Source organism: Pituophis catenifer, unplaced genomic scaffold (assembly GCF_029215685.1).
Source record: "Pituophis catenifer annectens isolate HBS135680 unplaced genomic scaffold, rPitCat1.0.hap2 SCAF_1, whole genome shotgun sequence".
NCBI classification, from domain to species: Eukaryota; Metazoa; Chordata; class Lepidosauria; order Squamata; family Colubridae; genus Pituophis; species Pituophis catenifer.
In genome coordinates, this window is record NW_027256881.1 from 124,964,890 (window position 1) to 124,991,240 (window position 26,351).

At 40.4% G+C, this 26,351-nt stretch overlaps 1 protein-coding gene across 1 annotated transcript in view; it reads right to left on the reverse strand.

Annotated features, from left to right (window-relative positions):
- The window catches only part of LRRC1 (leucine rich repeat containing 1), an 81,295-nt gene extending 77,912 nt beyond the window's left edge, over positions 1-3,383 (reverse strand). Inside the window, exon 1 of the mRNA XM_070954801.1 lies at positions 3,016-3,383. Within this exon, the coding sequence (XP_070810902.1) occupies positions 3,016-3,174 (159 nt within the window). The 5' untranslated portion in view covers positions 3,175-3,383. The remainder of the gene's footprint in view (positions 1-3,015) is intronic.
- Positions 3,384-26,351: the final 22,968 nt, after the last annotated feature.

Sequence of the window (26,351 nt, forward strand, 5' to 3'; positions counted from 1 at the left end):
CTGCCTTATAAAAACTATCTGCTCATCTATAGTTCACAAAATCTATAGGCCACAAAACTGTGGATACAATACATTAAATCTTCTATTAGAAGGAATAATTTTAAAAATACAACACAAAATTGGAAAGACAAACAATAGCTAAGCTGCAATTTTATTTTCAGACCCCTTATCTAATAAACAGTTCATTTTCACACTTAAGATGGAAATAAATTTATATCATTTGCCATTTTTTCCTATAGATGGTAATGGATCTGGATATTCCTGCTTTCACAGATAACCCTTTGGGAAACTGATTTAATGTGATTCTATTAAATGAGCTGTAGTTAAAAGCAATGTTTTTTTTTCTCTTTTAATTACATTTAAAATGTGTATTCCATGGGTAGCTTAGGAATCATGCTAAGTCCAAAACACATACACTATATTATTAGCATACAGCTGTGCCCAGGCCAGCAAAATGACAGAAGTACCTAATAGATAATTCAAAAGTTAGGTCTAGTGTTCAGTATTCGCCTAAGGCAGTAATACAAATAAACAGGAAAGAAAAAACACAAATAAACAGAAAAGAAAATACACAGATAGGATAGCCTTCCCAAACCGATTTTATTTTACTACGGAAGTGAGAAGATGTCTCCTCAATTCCTTGGATTTTTTTTTCTTAAAGTCCAGGTTTCTATTATCCAAAGTATCCTTGCATTCCCAGGGGTCTGCTACCTTTTTTACTTCATTCCCAATTTAATCTTTTCACTATTTTTTTTACCAGTTTAAGTAATGTAAAGTTTTTAATTGCCTCAATAGCCATTTTTGTTCAAGTTTTATTATCCACCTGTGCTTTCTTTAGCCTTGTCTATGATGCTGGACACTTGTACTTTTCCTTCACTATATGTGCTGCAGATTTCACCCTAGCCATTAACCATGATCTGTGTTGGACTTTAATCCAACTATACCAAGAACTTTTCCTTTTCTCATAGAAACCACACTGCAAACTGCTTAGCTGCCTAAGCAACTAATCATTCTATCCTGCCACACCAGTTTGCCCAATTTGTGTCAGAGGTTTTAAAAACAGAAATGCAAGACAACATAGCTGCGCTGGCATTCACTTTCCAAATTTCTATAAAGAACATGGGAAGTAACTATAATAATGAAAGCCATTAGCTGTGGGAGGAAGTAGGCTTGAGGTCATAAAGAATGTTTTGTGGGCACATCTAAAGACCAGTTTAATAACTATGGAATAATTAGTGAAGCACCACCTCATTGTACATGCTACACTGCTCACACATCCAAAGCAGGATTTGATACTCATCTCCCCACAAAATGCTGTTTGAGCTGCTATATGGAAAATACAAGCTATGGGATCTGCGCATTTAAAACATGACATAACCCCTCCCCCAAGCCTCCTGGACTGGGTGCCCCACTCAAATCCAAGTAAAGCACTGGAAAGGAATATAAATAGTGTTTGCTATGTCCCATGCATAAAATAATAGTTTGCACGCCCATTTTCTTCTCCATACACGTGCAAAGTATTCAAGGAAAAAGAATGGACAGACCAATGAAATTATATATATATATAAAATATATAATTTTATATCACGGCCCTAAGCATCCATGTCAGGCCTACATTTGGCTGACATCCTGACCCAGCAGTCACTGGAGTAGACAAACCCATAAATACCCTGATTCCCTTTGTCCATAGGACACTGAATCCGTTTGGTCTCTAGTGGTTCAGGCATCATGCTAGAAAATGGGAGTTTATGAGTTCAAGTGTTGCTTTAGCCAGGAAATCCAGCTGAGTGACTTTGGGCCAGTCACTCTCTCTCAGCCCAACCCACCTCACAGGATGGTTGTTGTGGGGCAACCAGGAGGGAGAAGGTGTGTTGGATATGTTCGACACCTTGAGTGATAGGTGATAGGGATAGGGATAGGGATAGGGATAGGGATAGGGATAGGGATAGGGATAGGGATAGGGAGGAAGGAAGGAAGGAAGGAAGGAAGGAAGGAAGGAAGGAAGGAAGGGGAGGAGGGGGGAGGGAGGGAGGGAGGGAGGGAGGAAGGAAGGAAGGAAGGAAGGAAGGAAGGAAGGAAGGAAGGAAGGAAGGAAGGAAGGAAGGAAAGGAGGGAGGGAGGAAAGGAGGGAGGGAGGGAAAAGATAGATCTCAGTGGGAATCGTCCAAAACAGCCCGCTTCCCTTCACAGATACTCCGGGAAGAGAGGCCTCCGGAACAGCTCAGGTGCACCACACTCGAGGCCCGACCCCACGTACCCTCCTCCCCTACAGGAGCCCTGATGCACAGGGCTGTTTTGGGCTGCACAGCTGTTTTGAGGCTGCCCAGGGCTCCGAAGCCTCACGGTTTTCCCAAGGCAAAGCAGGCTGCCAAACTCAGGGAAAACTCAGGTCTTGTAAGCCCCGAAGATTCGGGGACGTCGTCAGGAAGACTGGAGCCAAAATAGACTTTTCCCTACCGCTTCACCCACACACACCCCCAAATACTCCACACGCACGCACGGACTCGCTTCTGCCAACTGGTCGAGTGAACGGGGGGGGGGTTGGTTTGGCTTTTCCAGTGGGGCTGATCGAAGTTTCTACGTCAGACAAGAGCGTGTGTCTCCGGGGGTTGGGATAGATAGCCCGAAGAGCGACTTAAGGACACGTAAAGGCACGGGGTTCCCTAAACGCTAAAAGTGAAAGAAAAAAGAAAAGGGGGTGGGCGGGAGTAAGCAGCCTGAGGGAGAGGGAGAGGCGGAAAAGTGCTCCAGGGTGGTCAGCTTCATCCCACCCCGCCCCACCCAGGAACAAAACTTCTCAAGAGGCCCCGAGGGAGCTTCGGTTGCCAGGGTCGCACTCGCTCCCGCCACGAAGGAGCAGCCCGTGTGGGCTGCCTCCTTCCCAGTTGGGAAAGGGAGAAAGGCGGCTGAGCGGCGACTTTCGCGAGGAAAGTTCGCTTTTCTTCCCCTCTCCACTCCGCTCCCCCCCCCCCGCCACACACACCCCCACACACCATCCTCTTCCTCCTCCCTCACCTTAGGCAGCTCTCGAAGCTGGTTGGCGTCCAGCAGGAGTTCTTCTAAGCTGCGGCTGTAGCGGTAGATTTCCTCCGGCACGGCGGCCAGCGAGCAGTGGCGCTTATCGATCATCTCCACATGACGGTTGCACCGCCACAGCGGGATGCAATGGAACATAGCGGCGGCGGCGGCGGCGGCGAAGCGGCGGCGGTGGCAGAGCAACAACGCCCGCCCGCTCGCCCGCCTCCCTCCGCCTGCCAGACACCCGCCGAAGCCGCGCAGGGCAGGGGAGGCGCGCGCCGCCGGGTCCTTCGGCTGCCCCCGCCTGTCCTCGCCGCTCTCCTCCTCGTCTGAAAGGCGCGTTCCGCAGCCACCCGAGCGTCTGCCTTGGGAGACCCACGGGGCGAAGGGGTGGCTGGCCGAGCCCGCCCCTTAGCAACCTCGCCGACGCCGTCTCCCCACGGCCGCCCTTCCCTGGCGCCCTCTCCTCCGCCTTGTCCTCGCAACTCGTCCCCGAGAGGCAGAAAGAAGCGGCGGCGACGACGGCGGCTTCTGAAATCGATCCGGGGAGGACGGGCGGCTGAGGAGGCACTTTCTCCCCTTTCAGCGCCTTGTGCGGTCGCCGAAAGAGCCAAGTGCTCGGGGGAGCAAAGAAGACAAGGGGCTGAAGAAAATCTTTCTCCGGTTGCTTCTTACGGGGAGTTGCTGGTTGCACCGGTCGCAGCGCGAAGTCGCAAGTCCCGGGATGGCTTCCGAAGGCGCTGGGCTGGCTGCTGGCTAGAGCTGAGGCACCTTTGGGAAGGGTGTTTTTTTTTCCCTCCCATTCCAGTGTCTGACCCGGAACAGCCGCTCTCCCTCCTCCTCCTCCTCGTCCTCCTCCTCCTCCTGCGTACTCGCTCGCTCCCTTTCTCTTCCCAAGCTGACATCATCAGCGCCTGGGCCCGCCCCTTCTTTCCTCGCTCCGATGCTGGTATTTGACCCCAGGTCGGGTGACACCGGCGGCGGCGGAGGAGGGCGCCTTCTTGCCAGTCTTCGCGGCTGGGAACTTCGGACGAAATCGGCCCGGGAGCGGACATGGAGCGACGAGGGAAGTCTTCTCTAAAAGTTTCGCCTTTGTTAGAAACGCGGCCGTCGGCACGCCGTCTCCCCCGCGCGCTACTTTTGCAAAACACAAGTTTTCGGAAAGCGAGGTTTTTCTGTCAAGGTGCCTCGCGCGGTCTCTCGCATCTTTTAACTCGGAAGGAAGTTTTGGGGCGTGAGATGAAGGTCGCCACCCTCGAGTCTTCAAAGGATCAAGCGGGCCCGCTACTTTCTCTAGAGTTCTGCAGTCGAAGGTTATATGGAAGGAAAGTGGGTGTGATATAGGAGAAAAGTGTTTCCATATGGCCATTTAAAAAAAAAAAATGAACTTGAACAAATGGCAAGTCCTCGGTAAACTTCGTTGTTTTTGTTTAAGTGAGCAGAGAGTTAAGAGTTTGCACACAGCTATAATGTGAAATCCTTTTGGCTTCAATTACTTTGTTGAACTATCAGATTCTTCTGTTTTGTCTGGTGAATTATGGTGATGGTCCTCAATTTACAACCACAATTGAGCCCAACATTTCTGTTGCTAAACCAGACAGTTGACAAGTGAGTTTGCCCCATTTTACGACCTTTCTTGCCTCTGTTGTTAAGTGAATCACTGCAGCTAAGTTAGCAACATGGTTGTAAAGTGAATATGGCTTTCCCATTCACTTTGCTTGTCAGAAGGCGCAAAAGGTGATCGATCCCATGACCCTAAGACACTGCAACTGTCATGAATATGAGTCATTTCCCAAGGATTTGAATTCTGATCATGTGACACGGAGATGCTGCAATGGTCATAAGTGTGAAAAACTATCATAAAATACTTTTCAGTGTCGTAACTTCAAATGGTCACTGTTGTAAGTCAAAAACTACCTGTACTACAATCCTGCAAGGTAAATTAGAATTAGAAATGATATGAGGCCAGGAATCCACAAATTATATCCAGTATTGATCACTAAAAATGTTTCTAGTAGTCACCAGAAATACAATATAATATTTCTGGGCTGATAGTAAGTACCTTTCCTTTCCATTGAATAAGTGTAGCCTCTATCCAAAGTCAAGGAGAACAGATAATTGTAAAGGTGTTGCTTTTGCAAAACTCTGAAATTGTTTGTTCCTTTTTTGAAGTTAAATACTCTCCCAATTTCCTAGCAAATTAAACCTACACATATACCTTCTCTCTTCTGTAAAATACAGCCTCCTGGATTCCCAGTTAAACTAATAATACCCACGTCCATAAATGAAAAACACATTTTTCAACTACTTGTTCTTTAAGCTCTTTTTAGTAATAGCAAAGATTTCCAGTTTTGCAGTTGGAGCAAAAAAAATGACCCTGGATTTCCATAAGCTAAATAAAACAATTGAATGGACATGGAGAAGGATTTGTGAAAAGGATTTATTTGCAAATGTAACTAGAAGACACGGGTTCCAGTCCTTATCATTCTCTTAAACCCATCCTTTTCCCAATACAATTCACACACTCTTCTTTAGATATTTTGTAGCCAATGTCCTTTATAGCTGATACAGTGGTCAACATAACTGCTACTTGAATGCATTGATAGGCATTTTATGAGTGCCTTCACAGAAAAACAAAAGCATTAGTCCACTTCAACAGTGCCGTGTGGTCTATGAGCCATGGGTTTTGAAACTCATGCCAAAAGATTGCACAAGAGGCCTTTAAGTTCAAATGTCATGGATAGGATTAGTGTTCAGGGTTTTTTTTTTCATTCTCCCACATTAACAGCTGCTTACATTTGACTCATGCAGGACATCAGCCATATTGCACCATCCAGAATCTATTATTTAGGGTGCATTCCACAGTGTTTGTACCCCTGATCCTCTGGGTTTGCCTATTGCAATAATGTGGAATATCCAGGCCCTCAAATAAATAACAGCAGTGCCAATTTTGAGAGGAAAGAGAGAAAGCTATCAGTTCAGTTGGAGTTCAAGTTCATTTAAGGCAAAGGTGGACTACCTGCAAATCTAAAGACCACCAACCTGAACTGTTGGAAATTGCTAGTGTTTTTTCCCTGCCATTTTGAAGCAAGAAATACATAAGATAGTGCTGCCTTCTTGCCATTACTAGGCATGGGTTAATATTATATAAATAAAATAATGCAGGCTTTAACATCATTTTAAAAGCAAACAAAGATGTCAACATTCTCATATAGTCAGAAGTAAAATAAATAAAAATAGCCATTTCTATTTTGCTTTACCACTAAGCCAATTATTATTCCCGGTTTATTCTCCTCTGACCCCAATGAAGTATGACTCTGAACACTAGTAGTTGTCAATTGGGGGGGAGGGTTTGTCATCTAATGGGAGTTGTAATGGCACAACATGAACTCTGCCCCACATATACTTAACTATAGCATTGTGACACAAAGGAAGTGCAAAGAGTTAGAACTTGCATCATGACATCAAAGCACAGATTTCATCTTTTTTGCATCATTGTGCTTAGAAACGGATGCCTACAGCACTGAACCCCCAAAGCTTATTTTTTGAAAAAATTACTGCAGTGTTCAAATTACAAAGGAAAATAGGTGCTCCTTTAGTAAAATCCTCTTGCACCTGATTTTCTCATACATATCTATATTGTATCTCACAGATACCTTTTTTGTAGCTAAGAAAATCACCAAAAGTGGAACTAGAATTCTCCCGTCTCCCTGCTGTAATTTGAGTGTGTTTATGTTGTGGGGGAGGGGGAGCCTTCAAGTACTAAAAATCAGTAAGGGCTGAAATAATTAAATCAAGAGTACGACTAGGACTCAAAGTAAGCTAAGGCATTACACTAGTAGAAGACTGAAGACAAACAGATGAACAAGGAAACATTAGGCGTTAGATGTTAAGTCTGGAATAAGTCTGTTATGTCCATAGTTTCTAAAGGTTAGTGGCTACATACATACTTGGTATGCTTAACGAGAACCAAATAAACCACATTAGAGTGAACATGTTAACAACAGAAAAAGGATATGTATATAAGTGTTGTATGTTTTGTGTTTTGTGTTTATTTTAATGTGTTTATAATAAAAAACTTTTTTTAAAAAAAAAAGAGTGAACATAGCCACTTGTGGTTTCAGCAAATCTAAACTTAGTGTGATGTTTGAATATTGATTAGAATTAACCTTAGCCGGGCCAACAGGTTCCCATTCTTGCTTATGCTGTCATAGCAATGCAGGAAAGAATCTTACATTTTTAGTATAAACATTTTTAGTATAAACAGTCTTGCACCTGGCCCAATGCACATTCTTTAAATGCTTTTTGCAAAAAACAGTGATATCCTGGAAAACATACAAATTTGAGTATAACACTGATAAAGAAACATAGTGATATGTGCATTTTAGCAACTAGTAAATAATCATTCTTAGTAACGTACGAACGACAATCATAAGAACACACTTATCAACAAGACATTTCCAAATGACTATGCCCAGAGTTTTACTGTACCTCTTTTATGAGCTATATAGTATTAATAGCTAATATAATCATTTTAACATTTGTGACCCAGTGATGTACAGATTGAGTAGCAGGAAGTCCCAAGTTCAAGTCCATTTTCAGCAAAATCTATAAATATTTACCATATATTTTGGAGTATAAGACACACTTTTTCCCTTCTAAAAGAAGGTGAAAATGTTGGTATGTCTTATACACCAAATACAGCCATTTGTTGCCTCCCGAAGCCCCACCCTGCAAAAATGGGGTGCGCAGAGGGTTTGGGAGGGCAAAAATGGGCATTTTTGCCCTCCCCAAGCCCCCAGGAGAACTCTGCAGGCCTCCCAAACCCTCTGCGCGCCCTGTTTTTCGCAAAGTGCTCCTAGGGGCTAGGGAGGGCAAAAAACTTTTTTTCTTACTTACCTCTTCGAAATCTTGGTGCATTTTATAATCTGAAAAATATGATATATTGTTCTTCCTGTTAGCTTTCAGTTTAACCCTAATGGTAAAATGTGTTTATAGTAAACTGTCTAGGACATTTTCTTGTTAATATATTAAGATGCAATAAAACCTTGTTGGTTTTGTGCGTGCATGTGTTTGTGCTAATGTTGGCTATTTTCTAGAAATGGATCTGGTGGTAGTTCAAGCCTTCAATATACTTTATTATTTGCTATCACAACAGTTTCACTCCATTATGCTATGGTACTTCTTAAATATATAAATCTGTGAAATCCTATTGAGCTCCTCTGGGCTTCCAACTTTTACTGAATGAAACCACAATCTCCATGTATCAGTCAGATATTAACTGATTTTCATCCACTGGATCTAAATTCTACATCTTTTTAATAAAGGTATATTCTTTATTAAGTGTTTTAAATAATGAAAAGTGTTACCAAAGGAAAGAGTAATTTTTTATGGTTAGTGCTCCTGCACTTTTTATGTTCTCTCCAAGCATTCCAGAAACCACTAATCAGAAATTTCAATATGTTGAACAGAGCTTAGGGTAGATTAGACTGATGCTTATTTGCTATTTGAAAGCTGTGGGAGATAACCAGCAAAACTATCACCTCCCCTTGGGGAGGTATGCATGGAGGTGGGGAGTGAAATCTGGAGAATCCTTTTCCATGTCAGGAATGCAGTTGTTTGCTTTATAAAACTGGTGCCATGAAATCAGGAGATCTTCAAAAGTTGGTTGGTGAATAAGAAACAATATATCAATAAACTTCATAATTACAGAAGTCTCTTATTCAATCAATTATTTATGCCCAGAAGCCCCCAAAGCAAGTTATAGATGTTGGATAAAACAATTTTAAGAAATAAAATATGTAATAAATACTAAATGATAGACTTAAAAGCTCAACCCACTGAGTTGTTACTAAAAGCCTTGTGAAATCAAGCTGGAATAATTACAATTGGAAGAGTAATCAACCCCTATTGCTCCTTAAAGGCCTTTGTGCAGGTCTACACACAAAAGTATTAAGAGATATTTTTCACCTCTCTTAGCTTTTAGTTCATATATTGTATTTCTTGAATTAAATAAAATGATGTAAATCACAGTTTACAAATCCTAGTGGCTGGTTTGACATATTACACCAAATTAAACAAAGCAGGACATGTTTATATGGTATTCTAATCCATTCTATGCAGTGGTGAGTTGCCCCCGGTTCAGACCGGTTCGCTACTTGTAATAGTAGTAATAATTATACATTTTAATATATAAATAATATATAATATAAAATAACGAGTGCAGTTTACAATCAGATGAAATGCAGATATATGGGTGCAGGTATGTGGATAAAAAAAATAAGTGATTTCTATCTACATTGGCATTATAGGAGAGCTGAAGGGAGAGAGATGGATTTGAGAACTTGGTCTGTGATACCTAATTTTCTCCCATCCCCAGTAACAATACAAACTATCATTTGACGATGTATAAAAGGATTGACACTGTTTATAAGGGTTGACACTGTTTATATCGACATTGAAATTTTTGCTCTTTCTCTATTTAATTTTTTAAAAAAGGGTTGACACAGGGTTTTGAGGAGGGTGCAAGTCAGGTCTAAGATAATATAAATTTTTCAGTTTCAAAGAAATCTTTGTAGGATAACAAGGGTAATTTTTCAACGGGAAAGGGTATCTCCAGCAGTGTCAATTCACCGCAGTGCCTGTTTATTTGACCACCCAATAACTAAAGCTCAGTATGGTTCTCTAAGCAAAATTTTAATAAACTTACAGCTGTCACAGGAGCTAGTAAAACCAAAATATAGAACTGTTTTCAAGGAATACTGTTTTTCTTTGCCCAGAGGAGAGTAATGCATCAGTTTAGCTAAATGAATTGTTTTCTGTAACCCAGCAGCATGTATTTCCATATACAGATAGTGATTGACTAACAACCACAACTGAGTCCAAATTTTATGTTGCTAAGTGAAACATTTCTTAAGTGAGTTTGCCCATTTTATGACCTTTCTTGCCACAGTGGTTAAGTGACTCACTGCAGTTATTAAGTTAGTAACATGGTTGTTAAGTAAATCTGGCTTCCCCATTGACTTTGCTTGTAGGAAGGTCGCAAAAGGTGATCACATGACCCCAGGATATTGCAACCGTCATAAATATGAGTCAGTTGCCAAACATCTGAATTTTGATCACGTCACCATAAGGATGCTGCAACAGTTGTAAGTGTGAAAAATAGAAATAAGTCACTTTTTTTAGTGCCATTGTAATTTTGAACCGTCACTAAATGAACTGTCATACATCGAAGACTACCTGGACCAGGTGAGACTAATGGCTCAAAGGCATGGTATTTACTGATTTTTTTATTTCAAGTAACTGTGTTGGTGGTGGTACTATACGTGCATTATTTCCAAGCTTGTCAAACCTCAGCACTAAACTCATGCAAAATGACTAACATTCCACCCATAAGAATTTATCCAATGTTCTCTTCATCCTTGAAAGTTACTTTAAAAGGAAATTTTCTATCTTTAAATCTAAATACAACAGAACAGAATACAACAGAATTCTGTGTGGCAATAAGCTGCTTAGATACAAAGACATATTGGTTAACCTTCTAAAATCGAAAAAGCTCCAGCTGGATGATTTCCAGTGGTCCAAGGAAAGAATTTCATTGTACCCTAAAATTTCTTGGCCTCCCCTCTCACCCCAACATAGACTGAGAAAAACAAGAGGAAATCAAATCAAAGGAAAACTTTCACAAGCAGGAGGTGGGTAGGGAATACTGTAGCCAGTGAAGAGCTTCTTTAATCAATTAAAAATGATCTGCAGATTATCTAAATAGAAAGAATCTCACTGTGGAAATACCAGCTCATTCCAACCCATCAAATTAACGTATTTACCAAAGAAACTTGGCGAAAGCTTTAGAAGTAATTGGAGACCAAGCCTGGCAGGCTTCCAGAGTTAATTATCATGCACAATAATCTCCTTTCTTTACTTTTCTTGCTGACCACTGCAAACAAGGTCATTCCCAAACCACATCCACCACTTTTGTTTGCCTCTTTGTGTAATACATTTCACTTCAAACATGCCATTTCAGTTCCTAATTTGGCTGAATTTTCAGGACTACATAACCTTCCCCTCCCCATGGCAATTTCTGCACCAGATTGATCGTTCTTCAGTGTCAAGCCCTTACTTTATTTTATTCGTTTACATGACAGAAAAGGATTATAGTAGGCTGCTCTAGCTCTCCGTTCTTCGTTGCAGTGATTTGTGTGAGGAGCAAGTAACCAAGAACAGAAGTTTAGTTCCAAGTACTACAAATTTATTTCATGCAACCTATACACAAGAATCTGATCTACTATCAGTTCAGGACAAATTGCCATCAGATAAGAGTCAACAGAATTTAGGAATTTACGGAGGGTTGAACCTAGATATCTTGTGGGAGCAGAGCGATTCCAAACTAATGAGGACACATTTGACCTGTCCTCAGGCTCAGCCTGGTCATGTCCTACCTGTGGTATAGGAACTTCACACATCCTTGATTCCATAAGGGAAAGAGAGGCTTGTACTGACACTTTCTAAGCATATTTACTTACAGCTAAATAATAAAATACCATATTTTTCAGAGTATAAGACGGACCTTTTTCCCCCCAAAAAGAGGGTGAAAATCTGGGTGCGTCTTATACTCCAAATGTAGCCATGCCTAGCTTCTCAAACAGAGGTTTCAGAGGCTGAAAAAATCATCAGAAACAAAGCTTCAGAAAAGAAGCCCCCAAACAGAGCTTCAGAGGCTTTTTTTTTTCTGAAGCTGTTTTGGAGGCTTTCAGAGGCAGAAAACAAAGTTTTTTCTGAAACGGAGTTTCAGAAGTTTCAGAGGCAGAAAAAAAGCAAGGCACAGAGCTCACAGAGCTCAGGAAGTTGCTAAAATTCACCTCTGGGAACAGCTGATTGGGGGCCGATCCACCTGCCAATCAGCTTATTTTCCTCCCCAAAAACTAAGGTGTGTCTTATACTCCGGTGCCAAAAAATATGGTAGCTATGCTCATACAGTACCTTGTTTAGTCTGCATTGCTTATCCATGATATCCATGTTATCCATGACCAGTTGACCCCACTGAGGCTTTATTTGATTGGAAGCAGGTGCGGTTAATAATACATTTATAAATATCCAGAAAAACTACTCCATTAGATATCAATAAAAAGTTATGTTTTTCTCTATAGTTCTATATAATTCTCTTTTGAATTTTTGAAGCCAGAGATGGTAGCCCTATTTTAATGATCTCCCAGCTACCTTTAAATCGGCTGCCTTGCTGTCACTTTACTTTTCTTCAATTAGAATAAAAATAAAAACACAGGGATAATTCATTAGCTTCAGTATCCATCACCTCAATTCTTTTTCTGGGTCCATTTCTCCCTTTCACCCTCCGTGCAACTAAAGTTATTATTCAAAGGGAAATCTGGGGAGCGGGTAGAAGCTGGCATTCTACAGTGCAATATTTTGTGAGTTTACAAGAAATAAGTGTCACTGCAAAATGAGACTTTCTCCCAAGTCGCAATGGAACAGTAGAAGTCTATTCAGACATAAGCCCCATTCAGTTCAATGGTACAAGATTGGCTGTCAACCTGTAGCCTTGAGCTACAGTATTCATACAGCAGTGTAGGTGTGTCGAAACCTAGTGTTCACAGAGCAGGGAAAGAAAGAAGGTGGGAAGACTGAAATCTGCCATTTCCGCTTGAACCAAAAATGAAGCAACTGTTGATGAGTTGCAGAACCAAGAACAAGGGGCTTATGATGTTATGATCAGATATAGTCTGTGGTTCAATAAATTACAATGAGTTGAGTTAGTACAACTTGCTGAGCAACAGCAATAGCACTTAGACTTATATACTGCTTCACAGTGCTTTACAGCCCTGTCTAAGTAATTTGCAGAGTCACCCCAACAACTGGGTCCTCATTTTATGACCTCAGAAAGATTGAAGGCTGAGTCAACCTTAAGCCAGTGAGACTCGAACTGCCAAACTGCTGGCAATCAGCATTAAACATAATTATCCTGCAGTACTGTATTCTGTGCCACCACGGCTCTTAAGTCAGTCTTAAGCCACAATGACTTGAGACTGACACAACACATTAGGCACATGAACTATGATATAGCTAAGTACAATATGAAGTAGGGATGCTTATGATAGGCCCTCAGTTTTGATCTGCCTGAGCCTTCAAGACTTATACAGTAGACATAAAGCCAACAGATTATTTAGCAGTTACTGAATAACTATTGCCCATTAAAAGCTGCTGAAGAAAAAGCAGAGGCTCAGCCAGAAACCACATAAGCTGTAGGGCATGTATGATAAGATAACCTTTATTGTCACTTTTTTCTGTGAACACACAGGCACACATTAAAAAATGAAATTCTGATGCCCGTTCTCAAAAGATATATATACACACACATATGTACATACATACACACACACACACATACATACACACACACACACACACACATACATACCATGTTTCCACAAAAATAAGACCCTGTTTTATATTTTTTTGAACCCTGAAATAAGCGCTTGGCCTTATTACCATGCTCTCAAAAGCCCGATTGGGCTTATTATCAGTCTTATTTTGGGGGAAAACAAGGTATACATACATAATACATACATACATACATACATACATACATACATACAGTATATATATATATATATATATATATATATATATATATATATATATATATATATATATATATACAGTGTGTATGTATGTGTATATATATATATATATATATATATATATATATATATATATATATACACACACACACACACGTACATACATACATATACATACATACACATATACATATGTATATATTAATCACAGATGATTTAGAATACATAGTGGAAATAGAGACTTGAGAGTTAACAAGATTGATACTATATGGTATAAAGTTATTACAGAATCCAGTTGTTCTGCTTCGGATGCTGCGAAGCCTCCTCCCAGAAGGTAACAAAGAAAACAGGTCATGGAAAGGATATGTAGCATCCCAGACAATACTATGCACCCTGGTCAAGCATCACTTATATGTTACGTCCTGGATAGAAATAACTGAACTTCCAATAATCTTTTCTGATATCCTTACCACTTTCTGCACCACCTTCCTGTCCGAAGCAGTAACACTTCCAAACCACACATTACAACAGGATGTTTTCAATTGTCCCTCTGTAGAAAGTGGTAAGGCTAGGAGAAGGAAGATACGCTCTTCTCATACAATAGGCTACCCATTTGGTTGTCTTTTGTCCTTCGCTGTTAAATAGAACAAATGGCAATGCTTTGGTGTATATTTGCACTAAATATATCCTCTTTGTCTTTGGAATTGAAAAATCTAAAACTAGTTTCAAATCAGATGCATGGAACCTTGTGGTCATCCTGTAGTTTTGAACTGTGTCTCCATGTATTCTTCTGTACTGGCTAGGCTGGGTCCAGCTCTGGGAATTTTGTGATCCAGCAAGATCCACAGAAGCAAAGCTCCAAGCACATAAGAGGTTCAGGCTCATCTTCAACTAAAAAAAAAAAACCCTGACTCATAAAAAGAAGGGTTGGCATAAGGAAAACCAAAAAATCTGCAAGATCTACAAATAGCAATACTATTATTTGTCCAATTCAATTATCACAAGAGATACCAAGGATTCTCCTCCCTTCCTTTTCATATGACCATTGAGCTGATATAGCAGAATTAGCACAGAAGAGGTTGCTGATTTTCGTAAGAGAGGTCAAAAAGAGTTGCCAGCTGACCAAGGAAAAACCCAGCTGTCTCCACCATTAGCAACAGCTGATTTGCAAAAAGCTTTTCACAACACAGAGGTGAGCCAACCACATCTCCTGCAAATACAACAAAGAAACCTGCGGCATCTAAAGACTAACCCTTTCGTGATTGCATAAGTTGTCATAGGTCACAGTCCATTTCAGCAGAAGCGTGGACTGCAGGCCCTGCCCCTTTGGCTCCTGCTAACGTCAACTGATAACACAACGGTTATAACTGCCAGTAAAAACATCAGCCACTTGAATAAGGAGGCTTGTTCACCTTGCATCAATCAAAAGAGAATAACAAACCTACATTGGCAGAGTTCAGCCTGCCCACACCTAGTATTCTGAGCATAACCTGAGGTATTCAACCAGGAGGTGTGAATCACTAACCTGAGATATCCTGCTCTGTATACAAATGAAGTTGATTAATGACGCTGAAATAATTTCTGGCATTCCAACTGTGTGAGAATTCAGTTAGCAGTTTCTGTTAAGTCCTTTTAAAAAGGTCACATGCGCACAAAAACAGGTAATGCTTAATTGGGCAGTTTGGGTAAAAATTAGTGTTTCCAGATGTCCACTATTTGAGCAGACAGTCCGCTTTTTTCACATTATGTTCACTATTTTTTTTCACAAAATAGTGGACATTTTTTTTATCCAAAAGCTTTATGATGAAATTAAAATGTAATTTAATATTTTACATATTATTATAATATATTTGATGTTTTGAATTTTAAGTAAAGTTTTGAAGTGATTATTTTAATACGTGTTAAAATGTTTGTAAGAAAATATATAATTTAATTGTAAATTTTTTTTTAATTTTTTTACTACTTAACACCCCCCCCCCCCCCCCGCTTGTCCGCTATTTTTTGGAAGCAGTCCTGGCAACCCTAGTAAAAATACACTTGTTGATACCTAGTTTCAAAATCTCTTTTGTAGTAATCAACACCTTAGCAAGAGAGGAATGGCTAACACTGATAACTATTGTATTTCAGGTTAAGAAGAAAAAAAACCACCGAAGAGCTGCAAGATGTTTCTTTTCAGACCTCACCAAGTAGGCACCCAGGCCTTTGCACAACAGTAAAGAAAAATCTCATGTAGCAATCTTGGTTTTTAGTCTACCTAAAATGTCTTTTTGTGGAAGAGCCAAGTCTTTCTGAGGAGGGTTATATGTTTCTTTATACACTGTGAAACAGTAAGATTCCTTCACTTCAACTTGACAAAGAAAAACGTCCACATTTCTGTTTTCTTTTCAGAAATCCAAAAATATCATCTCCGCAATTCCAGTCTTCCTAAATAAACAAAGAGATGACAAAATGCAGGGCTTGAGGTATTGTTTGTTTTGTCCATTTCCCAGGTAAGCTATAAATGGTTGAGCCATAGTTTATAAGGCATCTTTGGCTTAATTTCCACAATAAGCTGAGCCAAAACCAACAGAAACTTATTTTGGCTAAGCCTGATGAGAGAATCCAGCCAAAGAGTCAAACTGTGGGTGTGCCCTTTATCTAGAACAAAGTCTCCCTGAAGCCAGTGGGGTTAGAAGCTAAAGGGAGATGTCTAGAATGATAGTGTCAGAAGCTGTACATGGGCAGGGAGGTGATTCCTTTCAGCCAATCGGGCCTTCTGGGATTTGGAAAGCCTGTCTGGGTGCCCTGAAGAGGGCTTCACATTTGCTGCATGTTTGCCAAGGAAAGATTACCAAATATCCTTTTAATAGAAGACAAAATGATTGTTTCCCTTCCTGTTCTCTCTATCCAAACTTTTTCTTTCTTTCTCTTATTTTTCTGGAAAGGGAGGCACCACCCTTCCAAACAAAGACCTGGCAGGCAGATGCCTACTATTTTTATTTCCTCGTAATATCTAAGAAGCCTCAAGGCATTCTTGTCAATCCAGGTGCTTTGAAGCTCCTCATATGTTTTGCTTTAAAAGAACCTGAAATAAAATTAATCATCAAAACTTTAGCCATGTGGAGCCAGCGGTTTACTAGGTACCAAAGCTGGTGTCTTCAGGGACATGGGTGTTCCCAGACAAGTTGCCTGCCTGTTTGTGTTTGTGGTTTCCTAACCCAGCTAATAAGTGGTTCTTGTTAAAACAAAAAGCATTGGAGAACCATTTGTCTGAAATTTTATAGGGTCTCCTGCTTGAGGAGGGGATTGGACTAGAAAACCTCCAAAGTCCCTCCCAACTCTTCCCTCCATAAAATTCCATGAACAAGGAAAGGCAATTGCAAGTTAAGAGTCTTTCTCAGAAGAAGGTTGTGTCTACTAAAAAATAATGGATCTCTCCTGTGGAAGACAGAGAGTTCACAAAAGATTCTTCACCTAATGGATAAATCGTAGCTACCTATTCATGCCATATTATACAATCAATAATCTAATTATTAACTAGGGTTTTCATACTTGGTGGAAAATTGTCCTTTCCATCTCTAATTTTTATGGTTTGCCTTTCCAAAGGAAGGAACAGAAAATTAATTATTGAAATTAAATTAAATTACTGGCTGCATATTTCGTCTTGAGGATTTCCTTGTGCAATTATTCTGCAAGTCCTAACCCACCCTCATTTTGCTTCATTGTGGCGCTGAGCTTGCTGTCCAGATCATGTGACAATTTAAAGTTTTCTGCTTCTATTTGTGTGCTGGATGATTTTAAAAATTTCTCTCAACCTGATGCCCTCCAGGAACATTCCAATAGAAAAGAATAACTGCAGCTCAAGGTTGAATTGTGGAGTCCTTGGTGCTCTCTTTGCAGATGTTTGCTTGCAGATGTTTGTTTTGTTGTCCAACTAACACCATCAACACACAAGCAAATAACCAAGCTCAGCAAGCACCAAGGATTTCACCATAACATTCCTATCTACAATAAGGTCCATGAATCTGGAGACCTCTAGTTTGAACCCATCCGGAGATCAGAAGGCTGGGGGAAAGTGCTTTTTAGTGTAACACTAGAATCTCTCATATGTCACAAAGAAACAGTGATGTTTGTATTGATTTGGAGAATTTTTCATTAACTGTGCATACCACAGGAAACTACAAACCATTTTTCCAAATGTTGCTTCTGACAGATTCATGTAGTATGTTCTTTCTTATTTGGATGTAATGATGGAAGTAATAGTAGAGCTTTGGGAGATTTTACCTCTATTTAGAGGTAAATATTACTGCAGTATTAAATATTACTGCCATAAAACCTCTTCATTTTCTTGTAGGAATACTGTTGTATGAGTGTGCCCATGACATGCAAATAATATTGTTTTCAAAAGAGCACAGTGTCAAACTCAAGGGCCGGGGGCTGGATCCGGCCTGTGGGTGCTTAGAACTGACCTGCAGGGCTGCCCTGGAAACAGCGAAGGACCGGCCCACAGTGCCTCTACCAAAGAAAACGGAGCTCGGAAGGGCCGCATGTGGCCCTCCCAAGCTCCATTTTCACTAGCAGAGTGTTGCAGGAGGCCATCACAGCTGAAAATGGGTCTCAGGAGCCTGTTTTCGCTGGCAGAGCGCTCAGGCTACCACAGGGACTCCCAACACAAATGACGTTGAGCTGGCCACACCCACCCTGGTCACGCCCACCCCGGCCCCAGAGATCAAACACAAGCCTGATGCGGCCCTCAATTAAATTGAGTTTGACACCCCTGCTCTATAGCAATGAACAAAGCTTCTAGACAGGTCAATTCATCAATGGCCACCAGAAGTGTCTCTTAGAAGTAGAGAGGTCATCTCTGAAGCCAGCAGATACAGAACAAAAAGTAGGCTCAGAATGTAACTGGAAGTCCCAAAATCCAATCAAGTCACCTCCAAGGGAAGATTTTGAAATTCTGACCATGTCTGATGATTGTGATGTGGTTTATTACTAGCTGTCACATGGCTGTAAGAAAGTTATTTGTCATATAGACCGACACAGTTGATTGTCACAGAAAAGTATGACATAAGAAGTGAGAAAGAAGAAAATCAGAAGTGTATTTCACAATTCACACACAAAAAAGGGATGTGGTCATATGACCACATTAGTTGATATGAAATAAATTTGGGATATTTTTATTCTCTTCAGAATTCAAACTTGAGTCATGAATAGAAGCTATTATGAGTTTTGATTTACACAAATCAAGAGATAACAAGCTGGCTTTAGAAACCAAGCCTGTGTTTATAACCCATTTCTTTTTTAGTACATTTACCTAGATATACTCATTTTTTTATAATAGGGAGCAAGGATACACTTTCTCTTTTGATTCACCTGTTACAAATATTCACATTTTCCCATGCCTATCATTAACCCACTACAAATAAACATGAATTATACAAATACACATTGTTCTGTTCTCTAACTCTAGTGCAGAGAATTTCTGCATTTGTTCTGATATATCATATATATAATATCAGGTTTTAGGAGCACTGTGTTTGTTCAGACATTAAATCCCTTTGTAAATGTTCGGTGATACTCTAAGTACAATAGACAAATTGGGCGCAGAAGAAGGGGGGATCATTCATTCCCTCCCCCAAACATGCAATGCAATAGATCCCACTATGAATATTGTCTTTATCAGCCCTACAACTACTACAATCTTAGATTAGTGTTAAAGTCAGTGATTATGATAGAGCCATCACCCCTAAGAGACAATGTGGTGTGGTAGTTAAAATGCTGGATTAGAAACAGTGAGCTTCAGATTCTAGTCTGCCTCTAGCCATGTAAGCTCCACCAAGTGTCTTTGAATCAGTCATTCGCTTAGTCCAACCTTCCTTAAAGGGGCATTGTTGTGCAGGAAAATGAATATTGCATTGCCCTTTGATCACGGGTGTCCAATATTGGTACTTTAAGACCTATGGATTTCAATTCCTAGAATTCCTCAGCCACCTCTACTGACTGGGGAATTCTGGGAATTGAAGTCCACAACTCTTAAAGTTCCCAAGGTTGAACACCCTGCCTCAGACATAAGCTCATACCAAAGAGAAATACTATTAAATAGTTGTAAGTTCCCTTTGTATGAAAAAAATGCTATTGCTTACCTATTGAGGCAGTTGATTCAATAGTTGGAACTGCAATGCTTAAGCAGCTATATTTGTTTTGCTCTTGTCTATCTAAACAACAGGCTTATAAAAGGAGAATGCTTAAAAGGTTAAATATATTTAGGGGCTTTGCAAGTATATATTTCTTTTTCAAAACAAAGATTCAAATTAATTAATCTTTTGAGCATTCAACAGAAATAAATACCATAGTATTGTATTCAGCAAACAGACTGGTCTTGGGGGACTTTATGAAGTCTCTTTAGGGCCGTGTTGGTGAACCTATGGCATATGTGTCAGAAATAGCACACAGAGCCATCTCTCCAGGCACGCAAACCATCACCCGTTGCTCTTCTGGGTTCTGGTGCACCTGCCAGCTGGTCTTCATGTGTGTGGGAGTGCCGGAAATTGGAAAAGCAGCCTCCCGTGTGCATGTGCACGACGGGAAGATGATCTTCCAGTTTCTGGTGCATGCATGCACGCTGGCCATCTGGTCTTCCGGTTTCTGGCACGCATATGCGCATGAAGACTGGGTGACCAGCGTGCTGGAGCCCAGAAAAATAAGAGGCAATGGCTCGCGTGCCCAAAGACACGGAGAGGGGATCCCAGACGTCGCTTCCTAAGGGAGCAGAGCAGCAAGGACGGGTGGGCTGAGGCTTCCCTCTCTTCCCACCCAAGCGTGGCCCCAGCCCTCCAGCCCACGGCACCGATGTCACCACCACTGCTTTAGGGTTTTAATGTTTTAAATATATGAATATGGAAGATATTAACAGTATTTCTGTAATCATTTACAAGCCCATCACTCTAAGATCTATTGACTATTCACCTAAAGTTCTGCCACGGTATTCATCCTCTTCTCTATACTATAGAATATAAATATAAATGAATAGCATTAGGAACAATATGAATAACTGAACTCCTTTTCTTGTAACATGAACTTAGAGCCCTTTTGGTATCTCAGCTGCACTTGAGAAAGGTAACTCTCAGCCTTGACCATCGGGGACAATCAGTTCACTTAAATATTTCATCAAGAACTACTCTCCAGTAAAAAAAAAACAAACCCTACTTTATAGCTCCACATTCTTCTCCAGAAAGCAAGTTTACTTTGACCCTTGTCACTTCTTCCAATATGGACTTTCAGCTTTCAGTCTTCTGAATCATCCTGGTTATTTCTCTCCCACCCATCCTGTGTATATATGGCTAGGATTTTATGCCTGTTCACTTTCTGGGTGTTGCAATCATCTCTCGCTAGAGAAACTTCAAGATAAAGCTATCAGATCTGACTTTCAAAAGTCCTAGTGACCATTAGATGGGATTACAGAGTACAAGTTTTCTGTATCCTTTTGTTGCCATTTAATTATTATTTTTTTCCATCACAGAAATGGTAGCATTTCTTACCCCCAATACAGTATATGCAATCTAAATTTCAATAAAGTCCTCCATATGGGAACCCAACAGCTTGTTCAATACAGAAATCAATAAAGTTTTAAGATCATCGTACGATTGGTGGAAAGGGGCATCCTTCTAACTTCTTAATTATTCCTCAAGTAAAATTGACAGTTTTCAGTTATAATAGATGTGGAGAAAAGGGATCAATAGAATGTGTAGATTTCTTCACGTTAACTTGTTTGATCAGGATATTTAGACATGTGAGGGCAGTAGACTTTACAACACATTACTTGTTGTAATGTAATAGCAATGTAATCCTAAATTTATTTAATCAAAGGTTGACTTTAATGATTGATTATCTTGCTGTTCCTCCAGAAAAGATAATATCTTTTACAAGGTACTCTTACAGGTAATCTGGATTTAGAGATGGCAACTAGTTCATTCTTCCTTGGTATTACTATGATCTGAATCTGTTCTGTTCCAACACTATTATTATTAAGCCCACACCAGCTTTCAAATGGTGTTACATGGTGTTCTTCGACCAATCAAATGGACACTACTGAGAAGTCAGATTCATCTCTCGTCACACTTCCATCTAAATATTTAAAGGTTTTTCCAAAGACCAAACCCTAGAGAGAATTAAGAAGAGGAATTTTGGAAAACCTATTACAACGTGAGCGGAGGTCCATTGGCACGGAGTATTTCCTTCCAAAATAACTCTCACTAAGTTCAGTGAGTCAGAAGCTTAATGAGTTTCCTCCCAGGAAACTGATACAATTGTTAGTGGTGCAACTTTTTTTTTTAAAGAAAAAACAAAGATTTTGCCTGCTGAATTTGCTGAGAAAGTCGTAATTTATTTTCTTTGGGTATCAAAACTTGAATGGATGGAACAGGATGATGGCATAATGTTTTGCTGCCCTGATCACCTACTCTACCTCTGTAATGAGGCCGGGGTAGAATTATTGTTTCAACGAGACACAGTTTTAGGGATGTTTTGGGTGGCTTGCCCTGATTTCATTTCCCCTTAACACCAAGCATAGCCTGAAGTTGGAAAATCATCACCAATGACCAAGGAAATGGCTCCCTTCACCTCTCAAGTTGCCCAACTAATAGATTGTGAGTGCAAGTCATCCACATCTATGACATTGCAGGCTAGATCCAAACAAAGAGCTAGTGCTCTTCTGAAAAAGGACTAAGGCCATGTCCAAAAATAATCCACCTAGCAGGCTCAGAGGAAGGACACAGGATGAAATGCAAGAAAGAAAATCAATAATGGACAAGTTCCATTCTCAGCCAGTGTTGAAAAGGAACAGCAGAGCTGGCAATGAGCCAGTCTCTGCCTTTGTGTCTGGCAGAAAAAATGAGAGTAGCATGCAGAAGATTACAAAGCAGGCAAAGAGAACTTGCCCAGGTAATTTAAAAAAGTAAAAGTAAAGTAAATATTCACCAGATTCAGAAGGTTGATGATGTTCCTTGCTATAATCACTCACAACTGGTCCGATCAAAAGTGTGTTGTTTATAAATATTTTGAAATAATAAATGTTTTTGGTCTTCCAGTTTTCAAACAGCCTTTTCTCTCTTGTCTTTGGAGTTTCTCAGTCATCTAGGTCAGGGGTCACCAACCTTTTGGACCTCAGAGACCACTAAATTCATAATTTTAAATCCCACGGACCCTAATATGATCTGCCTAATGACCAGCTGGGTGGATGTGGCTAGGTGGTCATGTGTCTGGGTGGGCGTGGCCAACTCGATGGCAAACTCAAGGTCACTTACATCAAGGGGCACCTTGCCAGCCTCAACTCACCCCTCTCCTGCCAGCCACTCCTCGCCTCCCCGCCTGGGCTCCTTAGGGCCCTAACAGGAGCAGTTGTTGGAGCTAAGCAGCCACCATGAGAAAGAGTTGGCGAAACAGCTGGCTCAGTTCAAATTGGATCTGACTGAGGAGGCTCAGCAGAAACACCTCACTTGCACTCACCTGCGGGAGTGCAAGGCCAGATACCGGCGCCTGGAGGTTCAGCGGGCTGAGATGGTCAGTCAGTTCCAGGCCATGAGGCAGTCCCACTGGAACAACGGCCTCCAGCTCCTTGCCATCAGCAGCACTTCCCTCCAGCCTTCGCCCAAAGCCCCGGCACCAGGAGGCTGAAGCAGATCCCAAGTCGGAATTTCTGCCCCCCTCCAACCAGCACAAAAAGACCCCGAAGGGGGAGACTCTCTGCAGCAACACAAATGTTCATTGCACGTATCTGGCCCAGGGGCCATAGTTTGAGGACCCCTGATTTAGTGCAGTATAAAAAAATGCAAATAATTTTTCTGCGGACCACCAAAATTTTCTTGCGGACCATCAGTGGTCCACGGACCACCAGTTGGTGATCGCTGATCTAGGTCACGGTTGTCCGAAAGGTGTTTTTTTTTTCCCAAAAAGGCAACTGGAGTTTCTTGGAGGGTTTTTTCCTTTTGAAAACATTTCATTTCCAAGGTGGATTTGATTTAAACCAAGTCGATTTAAATCATGATTTAAATCACTAGTAAAATGGCTTGATTTAAATCAACTTGAGTCATAATTTTTAAAGAGCAACTGTCATCTCTGTCCCCCAGTGGCTCTTTCTCTGACCCACTGCTGACTCACTGACAATCCCAATATTGTAGAATATACAGCCTCATGCTACATAACTAAGCTCCATTTCATGCTGAATAAACTAAATTATTAATGTATCTTAAGTAGAAAACTATCTTTAGACAGATTTTTACTCCAAAAGCATTTTATTAAAATAAATTTGATAAAAATAAAAAAATCCAATTTAAATTTTAAAAATCCAATTTAAATTTTAAAAATCTGACTTTTTTTTATTTATTTTTTTTAAAAAAAATCATTGATTTTTATCCACCCTGTTCATTTCTCATCCAGAAAGCTTCTTCAGTTCTAACTGACTGGTGGGAAATGGAAGGATTTATATTCCTTGCAGCCTTCTGATCGTTGAGGCCACTTAGGGATTTATCTGTATCCTCAGAGTCACCTGAATCAGAGGGTAAATGAGGGTAGAACCTTCTTGGGACTTGCATTGTAAATCCAGCCCCAAGAAGGTTCCACACCCATTTGCACTCTGCTTCAGGTGACTCTGAGGATACAGATAAATCTCCAAGTGGACTCAACAACTCTCGGAGAACTAACAACCAGATAACCGGAAAGAATATAAACCCTTCCATTCCCTTCCAGTCAGTTAGAACTAAAGAAGCTTCTCCCATCTATTCGCTATCTATTTTATCTCTATGTACTTATTCATATTTCTTTTCTAACCAATCATAAAATTTATCCCATGTCTTAAAATACAATTAGAAAATAGATACCCAGATGCCAAGTAAAAGGAGAAAGGGGAGGGGGGTAAAAGGGAAAAAAAATGAGATATTATAAAAATGTATGCAAATGATGAAATAAAAATAAATAATAGTTGAATAAGAAATTGAAATGAGAATAAAGATAATTAGGAAATCGGGGCTGCTCGAATACCACTTTAGATTGAACTGAAAAGGGAAACAACAGGAGAGAGGGGAAGGAGTAGAGAGAGAGGAAGGGAAAAGAGAGGAGAGGAGAGGAAAAAGGAGAAAGGGAAAAGGAGAGGAAGAAGAGGGAGGGGAAAGAGGAGTAGAGGAGAAGGTTAGAAGGGGGGAAGAAGAGAGGAGTGGGGGAAGGGAAGGGGAAGTAGGAAAGAGAAGGAGAGGAAGAACGAAGGAAGTAGGAGGAGAAACAGGGGAAGAGAAGGGGAGGAGAAGATGAAAGGTTGGAGTAAAGGTAAAGGGTAAAAGAGCAACCCCAAAAAATTAAAAATGAAAGTTAAAAGAAAAGATGAATGAAAAATGATGGAAATGACTATACATGTAAATGTGTGTATGAAAAATAAAAATAAAAAACTTTATTAAAAAAAAGAACTAAAGAAGCTTCTTGGATGAGAAATGAAACATTTTCAAAAGAAAAAAGAAAAAAACCAAGAAAGTCTAGTTGCCATTTGAAAAAAAGGGATTTTTTTCTCTCTCTCTTCTTCTTCATGCACAGTTTTAGTTAGTGAATACAAATACCAAATACAATTCGGTAGACTTCATGAATGATAAAGCTGATGCTGGATTCAAAGGTTGGGATCTGTCCAGTTCTTATTGGTTGTTTTTAGTTGCTTTCGGGTGACCCACGTCTCATCCTGTCTCTGGGCATGGCCTTCTGTGCCCATTTTTGCTTAGGCCGCAGGAGAGGCAGAGACACCTTCTTTAGCAAAGTCATCTGCTTATTGAAATGTTATGAAAACAGGTGGGCCTTGTTTAATGACCATTCATTGAGTGACCATTTGAACTTACGACGGCACTCAATAAGAGGTTCTTAGGGTTAGTCCTTGAACCCAGCACCTCTGTGGTCACACGCTCATGATCTGGGCTTTGACAACTGACTGGCACTTACAAGCACTGCAGCATCCTTCCTCCTCTGGGGGAAGGAACAAGATACAATTTGGAGATGAGAGAAAGTGGACACCATTAAGCCATGTCAGAAAAGGCATTGTGTTCTTCTTCAGACAGGAGAATGAGGCCTGCTTTCCTCCCTCCCTCCCTTCTTGATCAGTCAGTGTTGCTTCCAGCTGTTTGCAAAGGACACATAACTTATATCCCTGTATCTTCTTATTCTACAGTCTGCAAAATCTGAATATCCTGAACGAATGTGCATGTGGGGAGTCTATGTGTGTGTGTTTTTGTTTTGTTTTTTGCCTTACGGTAAACTCCTTGTCATTTATGTGAAATTGATTTTGTTTGTTTGAATCAAATTATGCCGAGTTTCCATTGTGGTATTTTATATAAATATTCTGTTGCATCTTTTATTCTTGGGATTTATCCTCTGAGTTTATGTTGCTCATCGAGGCTCCAAATGCAAATTGATATCCTCTCCTTTTTAGGTTTACTCTGGGGAAGCTAATCTGAAGTGGAATAACAGTGTTATCTAATCGCTGCTGGTTTTATTTTCAACTGATATTATTAGATTTCTTTTGTGGTTCATCATTGGTTAAGCCACGTAGACACCACTTTCATATACACATTGCATTAATGTATGATTTGTTTTAATCAAGGCTGGTTGAAAAATTCTTTACCCTGAGTGAGAAATATCACTATGTTGTGTGAACCCAGCCACCCACTGTGGTGTGTAAATCAAGGTTTACTTGTTTGATTTATTTATTTGTTAAATATATTTGATGCC